General features: G+C 42.1%; 1 protein-coding gene across 1 annotated transcript in view; it reads right to left on the bottom strand.

The window, feature by feature from the left end:
* bcap31 (B cell receptor associated protein 31) overlaps window positions 1-15490 on the bottom strand; it is a 24003-nt gene extending 8513 nt beyond the window's left edge. The window contains exons 1-6 of the mRNA XM_040151800.1: window positions 15344-15490; window positions 12712-12811; window positions 10046-10146; window positions 8354-8498; window positions 3357-3492; window positions 445-528 (exon numbers count right to left, since the gene is read on the bottom strand). Of these exons, the coding sequence (XP_040007734.1) occupies window positions 445-528; window positions 3357-3492; window positions 8354-8498; window positions 10046-10146; window positions 12712-12803 (558 nt within the window). The 5' untranslated portion in view covers window positions 12804-12811; window positions 15344-15490. The remainder of the gene's footprint in view (window positions 1-444; window positions 529-3356; window positions 3493-8353; window positions 8499-10045; window positions 10147-12711; window positions 12812-15343) is intronic.
* Window positions 15491-15729: the final 239 nt, after the last annotated feature.

Raw genomic sequence — 15729 nt, 5'->3', positions numbered from 1 at the left:
CAAGGGTGGAGATGTCAAATTACATTTACTCTTGTTACAGCTGTCATTTTTGCGTACAGCAATATTAAGGAGATTGTTTAAAGAAAATCTTAAAATGGAAAGAAAACATTTCCCCTCGCACTTGATCAACAAATGATCGAACCTTTCCACTGTATTCACGGCTTCCTTCTGTTACATCACAGGTAATAACTGAAGCTGTACAGCAGGTGGATCTGATAATGTGATATAAAATGAGAAGGACGTCAAGGGATCTGAAACTAACATGTGAATGTGCACGTGTACACACACACACACACACACACACACACACACACACACACACACACACACACACACACACACACACACACACACACACACACACACACACACAGAGAGAGAGAGTACAGGAGAGGACATGTGTTCTATCATATTTTACTTCTGAGAATCTCAGTGTAGTTGTACCAGTTCTGACCTGAGCTGGAGAGATCTCGTTTTGCAGAAATCTGAATCCAGTTTTCCCTCCATGACAAGTCTACGGCCCAGAACCTGAACCGAACGGCAAAAACTATGCTGAGGGTTCTCTAGCGCTCTGGAGAGAAGGGATAACGAATATAAGACAATACTATTTTTCTGGAGATTAGGTCTGAAAAGTGGGGGTTGTCTTACATTTGAGGACGAGACAATTACATCAAATATTATTTTTGAATGAAGAGAGTGGAGAGTGTAACTAGTGTTGCATTATGGGTTAATTGTGCCTTAATGTTGCTCGGCTAGTGAGTGTTGTCAGTCTGTCAGTGTTTCATTAGTCCAGTTCAAACTGCGGGAGCTGCTGAAGGCCGCTGAAATGCGTTTTGCTGCCAAAGAGGAAATAAATTCACGGTGAGTAAAAATGAGTTCACAGCGTCCCGATGTCTTTACCAACCAAATGAACCAGGGAGAAAATCTGTCAAACATCCAAGAATCACAGCTGACACTGACGGTGAGCTCTGAGAGACTAAATATTTGTGTGGCACTGTGGTGATGTGGTACGACTGGTGCAAGTTGTGCTACTGGGATCGGCCGGTAGTCTATCGGCTGACTGGCTGACAAAAGTAGAGTCAAAAGTCTGGCCCCCGCCGGAGTTCAAATGAGGAAGGATGGGAGGAGATCTGTTACCACTGGGTTACCACATCAGGATTTTAATACAATTCAAAAATATATCTCGTCCCAGCATGTCCCAAGTGGTGACATCTTGAACTATGATGAGGAAAAAAAGTCACCATTTGGCGATTCCACCAGAATGAAAAAACATTTAAATGAAAAACTCTTTAACCATCGACACATTTATCTTCATATGACAAGTACAGGTTAAATGAACGCCAGAAAACTAATGAGCTACGAACTAGTGAGTGATTCCACAAATCTCTCTACACATGGAATTTAAAGTTTTTTAATATTAGAACTCTTGTTTAAATGATCTACTCTTTTTGTTCTGTTAACCAATATGAGCTGCATTATATGTATGGACGCTTATATAAATAAATCATTCAGATGTAGCTACAATTAACTACAGTCCGTGCTGCTTTTACCAAAACCTGACCAGGGCCCTGTACCACGAAGGCTGATTAGTCCGGCTCTCTGTTGACTTGCCTCAGGTTCTCAGGTATCACGAAGCTGGCTCGTGTTTAACTGGGGTAGATCACCACAGTAACAGACAGTAACAGATATTTTTACAGATCAGTAGAATCATTTTGCTGTTCCAGACTTTCCATGTGTCCGCTCTGGTTTTAAAGCAGAGCTTCTGAGAATCAGAGGGAGAGTTTACCACATTTTTATTTCACAAAGACTCCTCAATTCCCGGCAGCAGAAACAGTCTGTCATTACTTTAACTTGTTTTATCTGCATCACATGTTGAGAATAGTTTGTTGCTATCACCTAATTTACCCGCAGCTACAATCAACCTTTGATTTAAATCATATTAAATCACTTCATTCATGGCTCTGATGATGTTTGCAAGTAACAACGCTGTCTCTGTCACATGAATGCGCCTGTAGCCGGAGGAAAACCCACAGTTAACAGAGCTTCGTGATACCGGTTATCCGGGACAGCCGACGTCCGACGTGGTGGTTGAGACACCTGGTCAACAACATCACAAGCCGTTTTAAATGCATCGCTGCTGACTGTAACTGCAACGGCAGGATAAGATGTTCGCTGGTGATTAAAAGTATTTGATTTGCAAGCAAGATGCAGCGTTTTCCCTCTGTGTGAGGTGAAGTGTGGGTGTTTTTCATAACGATTCAAGGTGTTTATTAAATCATTTTGTCAGGAAGGACATAATGCCACTTTGGCGGCGGTAATACGCCGGTGAAAAACACCTTTTCATCTCCTCAACGGTATTCGTGACAACAACTTAGTTTCTACTCACGTGTTTCTCTACTTCATTAATCAGCTTAACATTTCATAAACGCTATCAGTGATGTATGATTAACCTGTGGCGGTGTGTTGGGAAAGACCGAGATGCAAGATCAGAGAGGACAGCTGCTGAAACCTGCACACAAGCGGTTTCAGTGTGAAACAAGCAGCAGAGATCGGTTTATAAAAACGTCTAAGACATTCAAATGAATTCATGCTGCTGCCAAAACTCCCTAAAATATGCAACATGTAAAACATTTCCTGGAAACCAAGCTCAGCTGAACCAACATGAATCAACGGTCTGTGTGAGTGTGAGTGTACGCTTGTCAGATGCAGATGAAGCAATTTCTCCTTTTAGCAGTGGAGGACTTGGTGATCTCTTCAACCCGGACAAACCCCGGTCAGATTACCACAGAGTGAGAGTGTGTGGGGTGTGTGCGTGTGGGGTGTGTGCGTGTGGGGTGTGTGTGTGTGTGTGTTTCCATTGACAGTCACTGTAAATGCTCCGGTCTCATCCTGATTAGACAGAGCTCAGAGGCATGAGCCTCTCTGTCCCTGATTGGCTGGCTGTTCGGGACGGGGTCAAACATGCGTTAAACCCGATTGGCTGCTGAGCTCTGTGACATGGTGTGTTGTTATTGGAGGACAGCTTCTCGTTGGGCTGAAGATCCATAAAGTTATTACTGACTATCGTATCCTAGTAGAGAAAGTTTCTGGAGTGTGTGTGTGTGTGTGTGTGTGTGTGTGTGTGTGTGTGTGTGTGTGACAGTGTGAATGAGATACCCAGATAGAATGTTCTGGGTTCCTTTATGAATATTTCCAGTGTTTACTTGGGTTCATCTAAGCAGCTGCAGATAAGCACTGCCCCCTACTGGTACCATAGGGGGGAAGCTTTTCGGTCGCTTTGACAAATCAGTCTTAAAATTCTATTTCTCATAGAATTAAGGTGAATAACGCGTTTTATGTCTGTGTGCCCGTGTCACCTCTTGCAGCAGCTCGTTGTCCTCCATGTATTTCTTGGCAGCGCTGCTGGCGCCCTCCGCCTGCTTCCTGAAGGCTTCGTTGGAGGCCATGAGTGAGGCCTGCTGGGAGAGCAGCGTGGCCAGACGACGCAGTAACCTGCAAACACAAAGCGCACACAGAACGAGTGGTCAGCGTGGTAGCAAACACTGAAGGCTCAATACTGCTTCGCTGCCACTGGGGAGATAAAAATATATATAAAAATTTGGATACATGACTTTTATTAATGTTCAAATAATTTGTTAAATTTGTTCTTTGAGCTAAAAAGTCCCGAATCTCTCCGACTTACAACAGTAAAAATAGAGCTGCAGTCATTGAAATAAAGCTCCTCATGTTACAACGCCCAAAGCTGACCTTCACTGCTTAGCTTTTATATCGATATTGACATTTAAATCCAAAGTTGATGGAGCATATAGGATTTTGTGCAGTCAAATATTTTCCAGTTATGTATCACAGCCTGAAAAACATGACTCTGCTTTTTATTGGTGCTGAAACGAATGAATTAAATAGCAAATGAAAAGAAAATTAATCGGCAAGTATTTTAATAATCAATGGAATGTTTGACTCATTTTGTCAAACATTTGCTGGTTGCAGCTTCTCAAATGTGAGGATTTGCTGTTTTCATTGTCATATATGATGGTAAAGAGAATCGCACAAAAGGGGGCAGCGAGCAGGAATGCAACGTTCTGGTCTAGGGCTGCACCTAATGATTATTTTCATTACTGATCAATAGGCAGAATATTTTCTCGATTAATTGAGTCATTGTTTAGTCTATGAAATATTAAACAGTGGGGGGGGTGGCCTTCACAATTTCTCAGAGGTCACAACAATGTCTTCAGTTTGCTCGTTTTGTCTGAAAAACAGTTTGAAACCTTAAGTTTTTCACTTTACTGAGACGTATGACAAAGAAAAAAAGCAAACTGTCACATTTTAGAAGCTGGAACCAGAGTGTGTTTTGCAGTTTTGCGTAAGTAATGACTGAAATGATTAAATCGATTATCAAAATAGTTGCCAATTCACTTTCTGCCAGTTGACTATTTGATGCATTGGCTCTACTCAGCACATCAAAGTAGATGTGAGGTTTAGTGTCTATGTCAAAGACACTTTCCCATACGTGAAAGCGACATGCCAACACTGTGACTACCTGCTCTACCGACTGACACTGACAATTAGCTGCAGTGGTTACAACAGCTGGAGTCTGAAAGAAAGAGCAGCAGCAGCAAAACGCCTCATACCTGAAACAAACTGCTGCGTCAGCTGTTAGACATCCACATCCACATCCACACACACATACACACACACACACACGCTTCTTTCTTTGTGAGGACCTGTTTGGGTTTTAGACCTTGGGAGTGAGGACATTTCCACATAACTTTAGACTGTTTGTTTGAGGGTTCAGACCTGGTTTTAGGGCTCAGGTCAGAACCAGGTTTAGGTTAGGGTCAGGGTGAGAGGATAGGGAATGGATTATGTCAACGAGTGTCCTCAAAGACAGAAGTACAAGTGAGAGAGTGAGACCAACAGTAAATCAGACCATCTGTCATACAGGCTTCAACACATCACACACAACCTAATATAGCCATTCACCACTTAACCCACACACACACACACACACACACACACACACACACACACACACACACACACACACACACACACACACGTATATACAGTTACCCCTGACATTTCCCAGCTGAGGTGTGTGTGTTTTATGTGCTGTGTGTGCCGTTGACAGGCAGTGATGTAATGGTGGAGGACAGGGCTGTAGGGGGCAATTAGAGGAGCAAATATACAGAATAACAGCCCCCATTCTTGTAAGTTACTAGTCAGTGAGGTGCTGGATGTGATTTTAAAAAAAAAAGGACCAGTCTGGTGTTTTTAGAGGTTTAATTTAACTACACAGCACTGACCTATGAACGAACAACAGAAACCTCGCTCTCTGCCTGGAGACTCCGAGGCTTGTCGCTGTCACAGCAGGCAGGTAAACATGTTTACAGACCTTTGTAAATGAAATTTAAAATTAAAAAAAAAAAAACCTGAGAGACTGACTGCAGTGCATTTAAGTACAAACACCCTGCAGAGACTTGAATATTTGAGTCAAAGAATCCAGAGTGAAGCCATACAACGTGATCTGTCGAAAACACTGGAAGTTAACATGCATAATTTATAACTTCCACATCTGTGTGGTCATGAAGGACTGCGGGTTTCACCGAGCTGAACAACTGTGCGCTGGCAACATTTATGACAGTGAAGGCCATTCATGTATACAAGCATGCAGAAAGGCTGACAGATGCAAAACGTAGCGCAAAAAGACTTCCAGCATCTGGACAACAATGGAGCCCTGTGGCTCAGAGGAATAAGACACGGTATATCAGGCCCTAATGCTGTTGGTCTGAAAGCTGAAGTTCATCTGCAAACTTCAGACATCTCTGCGGATGAGAGTGTCAGAGCGAAATATAAAGAGTGTCTAGAACCAACCTAAAGTTGTGTAGTTTATTAGGACAAAAAGAGGTTTTTCCATCTGAGAGCGTCTGTAGGAGATGATGCTGTCAGTGCCTAATACGGCCATCAGTTACTTCACAGGCCTGAAATAATCTGATCAGCTGCCCGCTCTTCAGCCTCTCCACAAACTTGTGCTACATTTTTCCTCCTTGGCTGATGCTGGAGATTCCTGAGTCACAGTCCCAGATTACAGCAGACTGTCCGTCTGAGCGCTGGAGCACTTCCTCCTGGCCTCTGTTACAGCAGCTGCCGCATCACATGCTGAACTGCCGTAGTGAGTCAGAGAGCAGCAGCTGCCGCAGCCGAACGAGGCGCAGAGACAAACACCGACCAGGCTGATCCGACGCTGCCGCCGCCCCCTACAGGCAGCGGACAGCCACTGAGAAATGTCTCACTAAAGCCGTTTTCTCGTATGAACTAACGTTGGGACAATATCCAGAGACCCAGGTCCGTCTGCAGTTGCCCTTTCACACAACAGGAGATTGTCTGCGTCCGACGCGGTCTCACCTATTGGAAATACTGCGTTTGGGTTTGGCGAGGGCTGGCGCGTGCAGGAGGCCAGACGTGATGCAAAACGTTTGCTGCGGAAATCGAGTAAATGACCCTTCTTCACCCTCGGATGTTTGCATTCTGCCGGTTTCGCGCCAGTGGCACGATGGAAACTTCAACACGCCCACTCGTTCACTGAATTCTCTGGACAATGACCCGCTCTATTCCCACATGGGCTCAGGCCGACATTTAGACAGACTTTCTTCCAGGGAGCTGGCAGGGTGAAGTCCGTTTAATGTCTGGTCCAAGTGATTCGGACATTTGCGTTCTCACATTTGGCTCCTGTGGGGGACGTCTAGATGAGTTCAGGGTGGCGGCGCATGTCCACAGGAGTTCAACTCTGGCTAAGTTTCTCTTTTCCGAATCTGATGCTCACTGATGTGACCACAATACTTGTAGTTACATTTCTGAGTTTGACCTATTTAGATTCAGACCAATCAATTACGAACAAACCACAACTTGTCAATGTCACATGACTCTGAAGAAAATAATTTATTGAACCCCATAATTTAGGACTAAAATGAATGGCTTGTTTTTATTGATTAATACGGAATTTACATTCACCAAATTGAGAGCAAAAAAAATGCGACCATATCTCATCCTTTCTATCTAGTATGTAATAATTACGGGGTCTTTACTTCGTGATGAAGAGATCTGCATCTTACAGTTATGAATGTAGCAGTAGGATCTGATGTTCTAAGTTAAGAACAGTTGGGGGGGCGCTGGAGCTTCAGCCAAACGCAGACAGCTATGTTTTAGCGTTAATGTAATAACCTGCAGTGAGACACGCGTCAGGCATACCTGTCCTCGCGTTTTGTGTTTTATCAGAGCGAGCTCACAAACAACTCACAAGGTCAGACACTACATTAGCACACTCTGATCGCACTGCTTCTTACTACCGCTATAACATTTCAGTGGACTGTGCTGTAACAGTTTGGGTTCAAATTTAGTTGATCCCAACTGATTATGAGATATAACAGATACAAATTTTGTGATCAGGAGAGGGTTCCCTTGAAATTATAAAAAGATAAAAATCCTGTTATGACATCTTCTCCAGTAATACTGAGTCATAGATATGAGAAAACGTCTCAGATTTTTCTCTGTGGTGGATGCAGTTTGTTTCTGTAGATCAGTGTTGATTCTTTTTGATTTTCACATGACAAAGTAGTGACCGAGCAGTAACTGAATGCTGAGTATCAGTTGTCCTGCTGCCATGTCTCATACACTCATTACTGGTGCTGAAACAATTTGTCAATTAACTATTTTGACAACAATTTCAATAATTAATCATATAGTCATTTACCTAGTGAAAATGCCAAATATTCTCTGGTGCCACCTTCTCAAACATGAGAATTTGCTGCTTCTCTGGTTTATACCAGGACCTTTAAAGACTAAAGATAATTTGGGTCCAAGTCTTGGACATTAGGACCAGTAAAGAGTTCTTTCAGTGTTTTAAAAAAAAAAAAAAACCCCAATTTAAATGTCTAGTGCTCTCTGCAATCAGAGGACTATAGTCAGCTGAGTTTAAAAAGCTCACAATCTGTCTACACTGACAGAAAGTTAAGAGGGACATGGAAAGAAAAAGTAAAGCTGCAGAAACTCTCTACCAGGATATGAGGTTCAACTTTGGGTTTTGGTTTTTTTTTTGGATAATAGAACTTTATGGATCTCCAGCCCAACAAAACCTGTCCTCCAATAAGAACACACCATGTCCCAGAGCTCAGCAGCCAATCGGAGATTCACACTTGTGAGCTCTGTCCAATCAGGATACGGCTGGAGGATTTACAGTGGCTGTCAATGGAACACACACACAGCCAGCTGCTCATTCTTTCCATCCTACTGTAAAATTCTCCTGCCTGTTGCCATGTGCGTGTGTGTGTGTGTGTGTGTGTGTGTGTGTGTGCCTTACAGGCAGAGCAGCAGGGCGAAGCCGGCGATGTACTCGTTCCTCTGAGCTCTGAACAGTTTCATGTGGATGTGTTCGATGGCCGTCGGGTTGTTGGTCAGGTCCACCTTCTCCGTCACACTGTACTTCCTCACTTCACGAAACGCATCTACACACACACACACACACACACACACACACACACACACACACACACACACACACACACACACACACACACACAGCACCATTATTCTGTATCCTACAATTTGACCTCTGTTACACATCAATACTCGTTACACAGGAGAACTGGATGTTGGTGCTAATATCCCGATTTGATTTCGGCTCACAACAGCCAGACGTGGTGGTGCTATATTTACTGTCCTCCGTCGTCTTAATTGAGAATTACGGTCCAACATGTAGACTACTTGCTACTTACAATCTCACAATGCAATGTGTCACATTTTACAGAGGCAACTCCACAGCTGGCAGTGGGGGCGCAAAATGACGACGGTGACAGGAAAGTGGCTATAATCTCGATTTGTTGCTCACTACTGAGTGAGCCATCTAGTGAGTTAGTGAACGAGGCAGTGATTTCAGACACAGGCTGTGGCAACCATACTAGAATTACACATCGGAGTAGGAACGGAGCCATGCTGCATTCACACATGTCAGCAGAATGGGAAGAACGGGAAAAAAACAGCCGTTATTCCCACTTGGGAGAGATGACGCTTTATTCCGAGGCGGTTAATGCTGGTGCTAACCCTGCAGTCACAGCTGATAAATGGTTTAAATTACCTTTTGTTGCGTCACGTATTTGTAGCAAAAGTGAAACCAGATCCAAACAAGCAGCTCCTATAAAATGAGCTGAATGGACTGTATGATACATCTGCAGCCCCCCTTGACATGACTGTAGTGAGATATTGTCGCTCTCTCAGATTAACCGAGTCTGACTCTGAATAACTCTTTAACATTTTTTTCACTCGGCTGCTCCTAACTGCGGTTTAAACAATATGATGTGAATGCAGCATTATGCGGTGTTCACATAATGTGATAGCAGAGAAAAGACTCTCCTGTTTACAATATAAAAAGTGTTGAATAACTACAGAGTTGACTATGTGAGGGTTAAAAGACTCTGTGCTGACAATACAACACTATATCTGTTTAAAAAGAGGTTTGAATGATGGACTTTCACTGACGTGAGGTGAGCCCACGTTTGTTCTTCAAGCACTTCCATATCCACTGCCATGTAAGATACAGGAAGGCTTCCGGGAAACTTTGTTGATGTTACTTACAAGTCAGAAACTGGTAATTACGGTAACTGACATGGCATGAAGGCTGCATTAACCTCTGATATAAAAAGACAAAGGCAAATGGAGGGGGCAGCTCACATGCTCAGGAAGTGGAAGCCAGCGAAGAGATCATCTAGCCACTCATAAAAAACACAGTATGTGATATATTTTACATCAACGCCCCTTAACGGGAGTTAGAAAACAGTGTCAGAAAACATGAATAACTCGGATTTGGGTCTTGGCTGGTGTTCACCCCGGTAACAGACATGTGACAGCAGCTTCTGATCCTACGGTCGGAAGGCTGGCTGTGAGCACGGCTACACTTTGTTTACATTTGGATAATCCTCCGACAATTCACCAAAATGAGCCAGCAAAACTTTATTCTGAGATACTGAAAACTACTGACGCGCACACACACACATACCGATGAGCAGGAAGACGAGGATGGCGATGGCCACCATGAATGAAGTGTTTCCATAGAGAGCGATGGCCTGAATGACACGAGACTTGAAGATCTTGTTCCACCTGCAGATCAAACCCAGAGCCATCAGAACACAGCAGAAGACAGACACAAGGAGAACGAAATAATAAAATACAGTAGATATACACACTGAACAGATACATCGGAGCGCAGCCGAGGCCTGTTCATAAACCTGGAGCTCTGGCTCCATCTAGTGGCCCAGCAGAACAAACACTAGAAGATACATATCTGACGAAAAGAAAAAAAAAAAAAAAAAAAAACCCTGCAAAAAACTAAAAACCAAATCAACATAAGTCAGAGTCTCCAGGTAAAGTGTGATGACTAAAGATTGTGCTGAAATTTACTCAGCGGAAAAACTGACCAATCTTTTCAGTGTTAAAACCAGAAGAAAAAAAAATAAGGAGAAGAAAGAATTTAAATGAACAGATGCTGAACAACTCGACAGTTTTAATACGGAATAACTGGAAATGAAAATATACCCCACGAAACCTCTCTGAATGTTGTTAGGTTGTATTTTATTTAATCAGGTAGTCTCACTGAGACCATGATCTGTTTTGCAGTAGAGACCTGAGCACAGCTGGAGGGAGAACAAAAAAAAAACAAACAAAACAAAACAAAGCAAAAGCACAAACAGCATCAGAGACAATCGGACGTCACTGAAACAGGTGTGAAGTTAAAACTGTGAAATCAGACAGAGGTGAGACGTTCGAGTTTCAAAAAATCTTCTGTAATTTGCTCCATTTATAACAAGGTGTGAAGCAGTGGAATTCAGTCCGGCCAAGTTCAGCATTTACTCGAGGGGGAACTGAGATCGGCTCCGGTGAGCAGAGCAGAGAAACTGAGGCAGCTTTATAAATCAAAATGATAGAAAGGAGTTTCATACAGTCCACAGTGGTGAGCAGGGTATTTATCTCCTGTAGTGACACATACAGCTCGATGATAAACTGCATCACCGTTCAGGATGTTTCAAACATGTTGGATCCAATTCATGTTAGCGTTTTATTTTCTAAAAATGTCTTTTAAAAACAAAACAGTCACGTTTTCTTTGTACTGAATTTTAAAATAAGAATTGAAATTAAAGAGGCAGTTAAAGGGAAAATGTAATGGACTCAAATCAAATGTTGTTTAGACCATTAAGCTTTACGGTATTAAAAAAAAAAATAAAATAAAAAATAAGATAAAAAGGTTTGTATCCAGCCGTTTGATGGTGTAACTTCCTGTCGGGTCTGAACTACTTTGTACGACATGTTCTTGACCATGTGACAAGCAGATCTGATCTTTACAAAAACAAAACATGTCAAAGTAGAAGTTTACACGTTATTAGCTATGCTATGTTGGCAATAGCAATGTTAACATTTCCATTTTTAACTACTGCTGTGATTTGAGTCCACTGGGAAACTGGAACAACACATTTCTCTTTTCTGTGTCTGTTGGTGATTTTTCCAGATATAAATCTCCCAGTTGCGTCAGGATCAAATCATTTCTGGCTGCGATTCATGCTTTTATATCATTTCTTTTTAAACCTGCGTTGTTTTTGCTGTACTCTTGACTGTTTGTATTAATAAGAACTGTTATTTAATACATTGTGTGTGTATGTAATACAGCTGCAACAATTTGGCGATTAGCAAAGAAATAATCTGCAAATATTCTAATAACTGATTCATGGTTTCAGGCCTTTTTTAAAGCTAATTTTCCAAACATTGGCTGGTTAAAGCCTCTCAAATCTGATGATTTACTGCTTTTCTTCATCATATCTGAATGTAAACTGATATTTTGGGGTTTTGGCCCATTGGCCAAATAAAACAAGCAATAACAATAGTGCTTTGGGAAACCATTTTCACTGTTTTCTAAAATTGAATGGACAAATGATTAATCGATGAATTAATCTCCCTGGAGAGTGAGTAACTTTACACATTAACTGTTCAGTCAGATTGCTGACACATCTTCATTTAGATTCATGACTGTCTGTGCTTGGGTCCAGTTTTAGTGATACTGTAAATACTGTCAATACTGAGTTGAACCCTGATTAAAAAAATACAGTCTGGCATCAGCTCATATCAGTGAGGTCTCTTTCCTGCGTGCTGAGTTAATCAGAGCTCATCAGGTTCCAGTCAGGAGGTCTGATGGGTTTTAATCTGATGACAGTCACACAGAGCTGCTCTGTGTTTGCTGTTTAAAGTCAATGAGCTTCGAGCTTCTTCAGCTGGAACTGTTTGACTTACAGCTAATGTTTCCTCCTCTCATGGACCCAGAGATCCAGATTTAAGTGATGCTTTCAGTGTTCATACCCGTGGTTTGCCATGTTTATCTGAGTACAGAAGATTTGTTATGATGCAAAAATAAAAAGTTTTTCAGGTGTGACAAATTCTGTAAGCTGCTGATCAGTTCTCACATTGCCAGCAATATATAAAATTTAAAAAGAGGCCAACTTTAATTTCATTTTCCTCCGACATTTTAAATCATCCCCCTGCAGCCTCTTCAGTGATGTTGAGTGACTAGATTACATTTTCTGTTATTCTGATGAATGTTTTCCGCTCTCGTCCTCAGCGTCACCTGCTGGTTATTAAACTGAAGCAGGACAGGTGAGCGCAGGACGGACAAGCACTGACCTCTTGGGTGAGATGAAGGGGATGCAGAGCAGAAGAACAAAGAAGACCTCAGCGTACAGGAAGGTGGCCACCGCCGTCCACTGCAGACTCATCCTGACTCCTGAACAGCAAACACAAAGAACAGGTTCATGTGTCAAACACACCCAAAACTAGGTGAAAGGTCCAACGGAGGCTGGATAAAAGAGGAATGAGCAGCGGCTTTCAGCTCTTTCAGGAACCAACACATCTTCATTTAACATCACTGCTTTGATTAAATAATACAGGCCTGCAGCTGGATTTTAATGGACACTGCAAACAATTTTCACTCATTCGATCATGGAATTCACTCATTTTAGTTTTTGGTTATTTGATCAATTAAAAACAAAAAAAAAAGAAACGTTTTGTAGGGGTGGAACAATATTCATGGTTAGGTACAAAGCAAGAGTCACAGTTTAATGCACTCACAATATCTTTACTAGAGTTCAACTGAAAACTAACCAACACCTCGTCACCTTGTCTTATTGTAGATAGAAGTGATAAGACATCTGGAGAATTAATAGGGAGTAGACAACAGTCATTTGAAGAGACATACGCCGTGGAAAAATGATCATTACTACTACGGGTAGACCGGGCATTTTTCGCCTTGGTGGAGGTATGTGCTCTACTGAGCCCATCTAGCTGTTATCATCATCATCATCATCATCATCTGTTAAACACTTTTCATGAGCAAAACTGATTTCAGCGAGAGATTTAGTGCAGAATTCTTTGTATCCTTTAAGAAAAAAGGTTTGACATACACTCTGAGAGCTTCATGCAGAATATAAAAGAAGTTTCATTAAATAAGAAGCCAAGAGGCTGAGTGTGATGTGTTTATGTCTGGAGGTTTCTGAGGAACCAGTCCTGATCCAGCAGGACACACTGCTGAGAATAAAACCAATAAAAATACAGAGCAGCTGAATTCTTCTCAGACTGGAATTTGATCTGCCTGAAGCTGATTAGTTTATCTACAAAACTACACTCAGTTTCTAACGTATTCGGTACAACCACCTGTACAGTCCAATACAATGGCAATGCAGTAAATAGCGTCTGAATATATAACTAGTGCTGGAAATAATGATTATTTTCATTAGAAGCTACGCTGCCAATTACATCCTCAATTAAATGATTAATTGCTTGGTCTATGAAATATCAAAAAATAGTGAAAATTGCCTGTTACAGCTTAACAGAACAAGTGAATGTGAAAAGGAAGCTGGTTTTTGATCCAGACCTGGTCTTAGGTGGTTTTGGAAAAAGCAGTGAAATCGCCCTTTTTGTGTTGTCACAAATAAAATAAAGGTTTCACAGATCTGAAACTGTGTTTTAAACAGTTACTGCAGTCTACTCGTTAATGAGTTCCAGGTTTGACAAGTACAAATGTGGAGGTTTTAAGAGAGACCTGGTCTATCGTTCTCTGGATAAACTCGGAAGACAAGTCCACCTTCAGACAGCGTTCAGAACATCCTGCAAACCACCAGCGATTGATTAAGTAGAATTAGCATTGTTTTTACTTGTGGAGCAGGGACCTGTAAATGTGTAGAATCTCTCGCTTTTTTGCCTGAAAAACGACAGACGATTAATCGATCAACAAAATAGTCGCCGAGTATATTTCTGTCCACCAACTAATCGCCGCGGCTCGACTCAATGCCGTCACTCCCCTTAAGTGCTGAATCAGAAGCCAACTTCCGCCTGGTCTGTGTCGGGGCCTTTGCCGCTGTGTGGATGACCTGCCGCTCAGGATTAACTGTGGCTGTGGGGGTGTGGCAGCTCGGAGCAGCTGTGTCATGCAAGGCTGCGGCTCCTGCCAACACACCGCAGTTGATTATCATGGCTCCCTTTTACATCAACGTTTAAAATAAAGAGTCAGCCAGCCTGCTGAGTCTGTTCCTGGGTTTAATGGGGGTTAAAAATAAAAAAATAAAAAATCGGACAGAGTCACACCCAGCACAACAGCGACATAGCTCAGTCTGTCACACTTTTCTATCTCCCTAGTAAAACAGAATTACATTTTTGCCGGAAAAAGGTGACAGATTTGCTCCTTACGACCTCAAAGATTATTTAATTAACAAGCCACGACATAGCTAGCAGGCTAATTGCTGAAAGCTACACGCTCACTAACCTAAAAACACTTTCTGATAACGAAAATTTGATCCGCTTACTGACACAGGAGTGACGGTTAGGTGGAGGCAGTGCTGTTCGCATTAATGTTTTTTTTTTTGGCTGAAGGAGGGTAAGTGAACCGATGCTAATTAGCCACGTTAAAACTCAGAAACTGGAGCTTTATGTAGAAAAGAATGTCTTAAATGTCGGGTTAAGGTCTCGTCTATTTGCTGGAATGTGACAATCGGGGCTAACATGCTAACGTTTTGCTGGCTACGTCTGCGCTGGAAACGTGTTGGTTTTGGTTCGGATATTCTTGTATAACGTTACTTGTGTGTCGTCTTAGACCTGCAGCTGTATAAACTGTTAGACTTTGCGTCGCCGAGTTTTCGGTTTCGACACTTACTAACTTAACTAGATGTTATTAGCATGCTAACAGCAGTTAGCAGGTGATTGCTTCGGAACGCCGCGATAAAATAATAACACACCAGTTTTTAGTCGGCAGGTTCTGACTCACCTGAGAAACTCCACAGAATCACACTCTGAGAAAATCAGGGATGATTTTAATCACGCTGCTCTCTCTCGGACCAGTTAGCCTGTTAGCTTAACTTCTTGTTATAAACACTGTCGGCTTCCGGCGTTTAAAGCCACCTCATACCGAACCCCACACGTGATTGGATACACCGAGTCATGGAGGCGGGGTGACGACGTAACAGCCAATCGCGTCACATGATTATTAATTCAAATTCAAATAGCTTTATTGGAACGGACAGGATCACTGACACGAATTAACAATAAATTCAGAGAAAATGCAAAAACTGAAAAAACAATATATAAATTAAAAAACCCCAATAAATAAATAAAACAATTAAATTCAAAAAGTTTATTCCGTGTGTGAATGTT

This window comes from Xiphias gladius, chromosome 18, assembly GCF_016859285.1.
Source record: "Xiphias gladius isolate SHS-SW01 ecotype Sanya breed wild chromosome 18, ASM1685928v1, whole genome shotgun sequence".
In the NCBI taxonomy this organism is placed as follows: Eukaryota; Metazoa; Chordata; class Actinopteri; order Istiophoriformes; family Xiphiidae; genus Xiphias; species Xiphias gladius.
The sequence above is the reverse complement of the archived record's forward strand: the minus strand, read 5'-3'. Positions and strand labels throughout refer to the sequence as shown.